We start from the raw sequence: 6,022 nt of genomic DNA, 5'->3' as shown, positions 1-6,022 counted from the left end.
AGTCAAGCGCCTGTACTCATTTGCTGACCATGCATTAGCGGGGCTTCCAGAAAGATGAGCAAACGGTTGTTTCTTAATTTCACCTTTCGCAGTGAATTGCAATGCCTGTAGTTATGGCAGCGTCCATCCATTGTGGACTTTTTGTCCGACAGCTTTGGATCCACGCCGCCGTACCCATTCCCTGCTGCGGAGAAAGTACATTCTTGGCGTTAGGGTACATTTCGCTTTCCTTCTACCATAGGATATCTGTTGATATATGCCACACTATTGTCTGAAGCATTTGTTGTTTACTTGGTCTTACAGGTTGCAATACTGGCTGTTCTTGTGGACAAACATGCACAGGAACGTTAACGGATTGCCGCTGGCATGCAGCAGAAAAATAGCATACTTCGGTAGTTACATGCCAGGCAGTGACTGGCCCACTGATTAACGAACTGCAAACTGACAATGAGGGAAGCAAACGGGGTAGTAAAGCATCCTACGGAACTATATAGTGTTATTCGTTTTTAACCTAGTTGCGCGTCTATGGCACTTCGCTGTGTTACTTGCGGCCTGGTATGCAATAGGGCGAACAGGGGGAAAGAGCAAGGCCGCAAGCTGCCTTAACCACGCTAGAGGAACCATCCGTCTCAACACAACAATGCTACTACCAGCTATATGTTGACAGTGCAGTGCTCTACCAGCTGCCACTGATGGGTGGCTTTCTCAGAGTTCAGGTTTCCTTGAGACAGCTTAAATTGTCAGTGGATAGATGATGAGGTGTGCACACTCCCAGCTCTATCTTGAAATATGATTGCCGAGCTCGCTGCTGGCCCCAAGACAAGCGGCATGCGTAAGCGTCGGTTAGAAAAAGATACGCTGGGCAATATCTTGGGTGGCGGTGGCGCTGAAGATAGCAGTCCCTGCCATAAGGAATACAGCGAAACCCGAAGGCGTCTTGCGTTATATGGGCATCTGGACATGACACGGATAACCGTGGAGCTTGCTCCGCCATTTGTGTTTACTTCTGCTCTGCTGTTTATGTTTAAATTAATGAATGGTTCTGTGTTAATCATCTCATCGTGAACGGAAATGTTGTACATTGCATCCCGGAATTATACCCAGGGAAGACCGGCTGTAATGGCGAGGATTCTCCGCACGACCGTATGCCCCTTGTAAGGATCACCGCAAGTTGTTCCTCTGCGTGAGTGACATGTAATGATGATGGGTGGAGAATTATCCCGCAAAACTAAACATGATTGGGCCTGCTGCGAAACGGACCTAAACTCTGGACAAATCGGTGTTGACACACCTTATTTTCAAAGCTCAAAGCATGCAGCAGAGGCTGCAAATGTATTCCTATGGGCGTAGGAGTTTGCTCTAAAACGTGATTAGGAAAGCGGAACACCTAAAACTTTAACCAGTGCAAGACAAAAGGATGTAAATTAGCGTGCTTTAGAGGCAAAGGTTTGGTCCCCTGCATGGGGTATGACCTGCTGCGCCTTATTTGTTGGCTTGCGCAAAGTTCCAAGCGGGCCGTTGCCGTGATACAAATGATTTTTTCAATAGTTAAATGATTCCTAAAGCAGCTACCCAGGCAGCGCAAGGCAGGTCGTTTGCGAGGTCCGGACCGGCCGTTTCTGTAGCCGTTGGTTCACCGAAGGGCATGTCGGCAAAGTAAGCTGCAAGGCCCGTCTCCATAATCCACAGCATCACGGTTATCACAATTTATGTATTAAACAGGTGCGGTGCTAAGCTCCTGGTCACAGGCAACGTGGTGGTGCCGAACGAGAGCGAAGAGCAAAAACTGCTGCGGGCGAAGGTGAGAACTATGCCAATGCACGCAGAGGTGCTCCTGCAGGCTGTCGAAAGGTCAACCCCTGCAGATGTACCATGCGTCTGTGTATGGTGTTCTAGCAGTCAAGGGAACCCGGGAGTGAGTCGCTCCTGTTCGGGGGTAACCTTCACCGAGTTGCTGCTATCTTAACATAGCACGCCGATGCAAGTAGACGCCTCGAAGGAAGCGGCATTTGCAGGATACATGCAAAGTCGGGGAGATTTATGTTTCGTTGCGTCTGTGGCACATTTGGTGGAGCCGCATGCAAGCTTGGCTGTGGCGACGGCGTGGCCATCCGTGGCCATTCCTAACAACGGGGTCAAAGTGACCCTCCCGGGTAGTCCAACAACTGCAACACCACTGAACACCAACCTGCATTCGACTGCTCATGGTTTCACGCCTTCGAGAGCTGAGCCCGTGCAGTCATGCACGTGCAGCTTTGCACGAGCTCAACAGTGCGGATGCTGTCCTTTGGCACGTGTGAATACCTGCCACCGTGTAATGGGCGGGTCGTAGCAGGGACCCGCTCTCCTCTCCTACCCTTGCTGTGGGATGCTGCTTCTCCCTGCCGCTGCACCCAACTCCAACTCGACCGCGGCACATGACTGCGTATTGTGCCAGCTAAGAGTGGCCCCCCTAATACATGCACAGGGATACCCGTATGCGCGTCCCGAAACGTCGTTCCTTTTCGTGCGTGGCGAAGTGCTGGAGTTCGACAACGACCAATGGCAAGGGCTGAATCACCTGCCCGATATTGTGGGGCGCTGCGGGTGGGTCGGGTGGGGAGGTAGTGCATGGTGAGTGTGACGAGCTGCTCTGCTGCAAAGAGGACGTGTCTCCAGCTCGTACTGTCCATACGGTGTCGGTGTAACGCATTACCCTGCGCAGTTTTCTGTCAGTGAGTGCAACGCGCTTAATCCGACGCGCATTGACAGGTCACGTGGACACATACCAGTCGTGGCTCCACGGCGTGTGCTACCACAGTAGTGTCGTGTACGTATGTATGTACGTACCGGACTTGATGAGCTTCATGGGGTTATACGTCCAGTGGACACGCCCACGGAATCGCCCAGCGGCCATACATTTGTCGTCCAGGTCAACCGAAGTGCCTCACCAACCTTCGCCTAGTATTTCACCCCTCCTTTACGTCACTCTCCCACCCCACGCCGCCTCTCTGTGTCGCCCCTTGTGGTGCAGCTCCCTCGCCTCCCAGTTCTCCGCTGAGCGGGGTGTGGACCTCGTGGGCTTGTCCCGTGAGGAGCTCTTCTGGCCGGTGCTGGCCATTGGCAGCAATGCGGGCCCCGAGCAGTTGCGAAGGAAGTACCCGCCGCAGGACTTCCCCGACTGCGTCATACCGGTGGGTGGGTGGTCGGGTAAGGTGGGTGGGTGGTCGGATAGCAGGGCACCGAAATCAGACGGGTGAGCTGGCTGGTTGTGCAGCGGGCAGCGGCAGCGGGTGTGACAGGCAGGCGGGGATGGCTGAAAGGGGATCAACTGGTTTTGAAGGAAGTATGCCCATGGGGTGTGGAATACTTAACCTTGTCGGTTCAGTACAGCTAGGGCGGTATCATAGGCATCGTACAGCCTTCCTAGCTGCTACATGTCTTCCTGTCTTGCCTGGCTATTTGGCTATTTGGCTGACTGGCTGGCTGGCGTGCCGACCCCTCGCCTCCGTGCGCCTGTTCCGCGTCGTTATGATTTGGTGTCTGAAGGTGATCCAAGTCGCCCTTGAAGACTTTGACGTCGTCTACACGCCGTACATTGCCACCTACGGCTCCTGTACGGCGACCCTGGAGCACTCACCCGGCACCGTCACGTCCATCTTCATCACCTATCTGGTGTGTGTTTGGGAATTTGGATAGGGTTGTGAAATTGTGATAGGACACTGCGAGCCACGTGGCCAACTGCACATCCGGCGTTATGCGCCCTCCAGGTCTTCCCAGGCAGTCCGACAAGGAAGAGGACATGATGGGATGCGGCTGGGGGTGGTGTCACAGTAAAACCCATTAAAGGACGAAGTTGTCCATGTTTTGAGGCTGTCGATACCATGGTGGTTCCCGGCTTGCCTTGCTTCCCAAGGCCAGATGACCCGGGGCCCAGCCCATTCGGACGACCTAATCGCCACGGGGATTGGGCTCGCCTACAGCGGCGCTGCTACAGACAGAAAGGACCGGCTTATCGCGAATGATGCCTCACTGAACAACTGTTTGCTCGACGCTCTGTTACCTGGCTAAAGTCCTGATATGTATGATCCTGAGCGGCAATCAGTTGGTCCTTACTCTTCTCCCTTCCAGCCCACCGATACAGAGCCGTTACCCCTGGTGCGGTTTGCCTCTCGCCATTACATCTCCCCTTCATCCGCCCTTTTCCCTTGCGTACCCATTTCCTGCCAGACCGGGCCTCTGATGCAGCGCATGCACGCAACGGAGGGCGGCTACAACCTGTGCCGCCTGTCAGGGTTGCGGCTGCATGTGGCTCCGAGGCCTGGTCCTGCGCCTGTATACACGCCCGACAAGGGAGACAGCGGCGGTCTGTATGGAGGAAAGGCAAGGGCCAACTCGGTTGCAGTGGAAACGGTGGACAAGCAGGTGGCGGCTCTCAGCAGCTTTGAGGTCCGCGATTGGGTGTACCAATACAACCACAAGCAGGGCTGCATTAAGCTGCCGCTGGAGGGACTGGCAGGTCAGTGAGAGAGTGTTGCAGGGTACGGAAGTGTCCTCATTTGGGTGGGCCCGGAACCTAAGCTGCCGCGCAGCTCAGGGCTGAATTTTTGCAGGAAATCTTAACATGTCTTGCGATGCCCTGAGATGGCGAGGTGTTCAGCTGCTTCACACGCGCCTGCGGTGCCTGAAAGGGTTGTGTGCAGACGGTGGAATGAGTGAAGGGCTGGCGCACACATGGCATGACAGCACTAGCGGAACATTCCCCTTCCGGGCCCCTTCGTAACTGAAACTTGGCCCTGAAAATTTGGCCCAAAAGTTGTGATGTCATTATGCTTATCGTTTGCGGCTGCAGGCGTAATAGCATAGGACACGCACGTGGGTTTTCACATACTCCACATCCCTCCCATCAACCGGGGGCATAACGCTCTGCAGGCAGCCCGGTCGCTATTGCAGCTATTCCGGCGAAACAGCGGATATTTCCGGCTGCGAACCAAGTGGAAATGTTGTCTGCACTCAAAGCCCTCCTGGGACCAACCGATGCGGGTTCCTTAGCATCTGGTAAGTGATGACATCGCAAATGGCAGGATCCCGAATTTTCACGATTTTCACGGTCATGAGTGTGACCGGAGTATTAATATGCAGGCAGCTACACCAACCGCTTGCGTATGTGGCGCTTTTACATGTCATTGACAGTCCCAGTCGCCTAAGATACATCACTTTTGGGACTGCCCAATTGCTCAAGCGGTCGTTAATCAAATTCTTATGCCATGGAATCACCCAAAATTCCGAGCCGAAACCTGGCTAATGCAGTCGCTGGCGGGAATACAACAGTATGTTTGGGATGTAGTGGTCCTAGCAGAGGTCTGCAAAGATCAGGGATTGGGTTCGAGTATCGGTCAGGCAGAAATTAGGATACGGCAAGATGGGACAGGATTAGGATACAAAATTGATGTCAGGTTTAGGATGAGGACCCGAGTGTAGGATTAGGATTGGGCCCTCAGCCACAGGATTAGCCGGACGGGATAGGGATCCCACTGGGCAGGATTAGCATAAAAACGCCAAATCCAGGATAAGGATTAGTCCACTAGTGTTGGATGAAGATAGGTACACCGCAATACTGCGGTGTAGGATGGTTATGAAGGCCCAGCTCCTCCAGCTAACATTCGGATTGGGTTTGAAAGTTGTTGTGCTGTTGTACGACAGTACCTAATCATGTGATTAGATAGATTCGTCTCGTAAACTGCATCTGCGTATCTGATATGGTCCAAGTCATCTTCACCCGTTCCTAGCGGCAGTCAGTGCGATGGAGACTAGGCGTTGGTTCGCGCAAGCGACAGCACATCGGCAGGAAATCACGCGTCAGGCCCAAGCTATGGACCGGATCATCCGTGCATTTATGTTCTTGGAACACATATGAACCTTACCTCCCTTTACACGGCTGCGATCATGGACACAGGTGATGTAGTGACGTTGGTGTGTATTTGACCGCTTTTCATCAAATTAAGTATATATGTGAGAGAATGCACCACCGCTACTCAGGTGT

The 6,022-nt window shown here is 53.4% G+C and overlaps 1 protein-coding gene across 1 annotated transcript; it reads left to right on the top strand.

Moving 5' to 3' along the window:
* Nucleotides 1-789: 789 nt before the first annotated feature.
* Nucleotides 790-5,964, top strand: VOLCADRAFT_98685 (uncharacterized protein; the record flags this gene model as incomplete). The annotated part of the gene is made up of 8 exons (XM_002957553.1): nt 790-842; nt 1,723-1,801; nt 2,468-2,586; nt 3,014-3,194; nt 3,529-3,654; nt 4,210-4,498; nt 4,912-5,037; nt 5,936-5,964. 8 exons carry the CDS (start codon nt 790-792, stop codon nt 5,962-5,964), a joined length of 1,002 nt encoding a protein of 333 aa, XP_002957599.1.
* Between the last annotated feature and the right edge of the window lie 58 nt (nt 5,965-6,022).

Source organism: Volvox carteri (assembly GCF_000143455.1).
Source record: "Volvox carteri f. nagariensis unplaced genomic scaffold VOLCAscaffold_75, whole genome shotgun sequence".
Classification (NCBI taxonomy): Eukaryota; Viridiplantae; Chlorophyta; class Chlorophyceae; order Chlamydomonadales; family Volvocaceae; genus Volvox; species Volvox carteri.
Note: the sequence above shows the minus strand (reverse complement) of the source record. Positions and strands in the feature narration are given on the sequence as shown.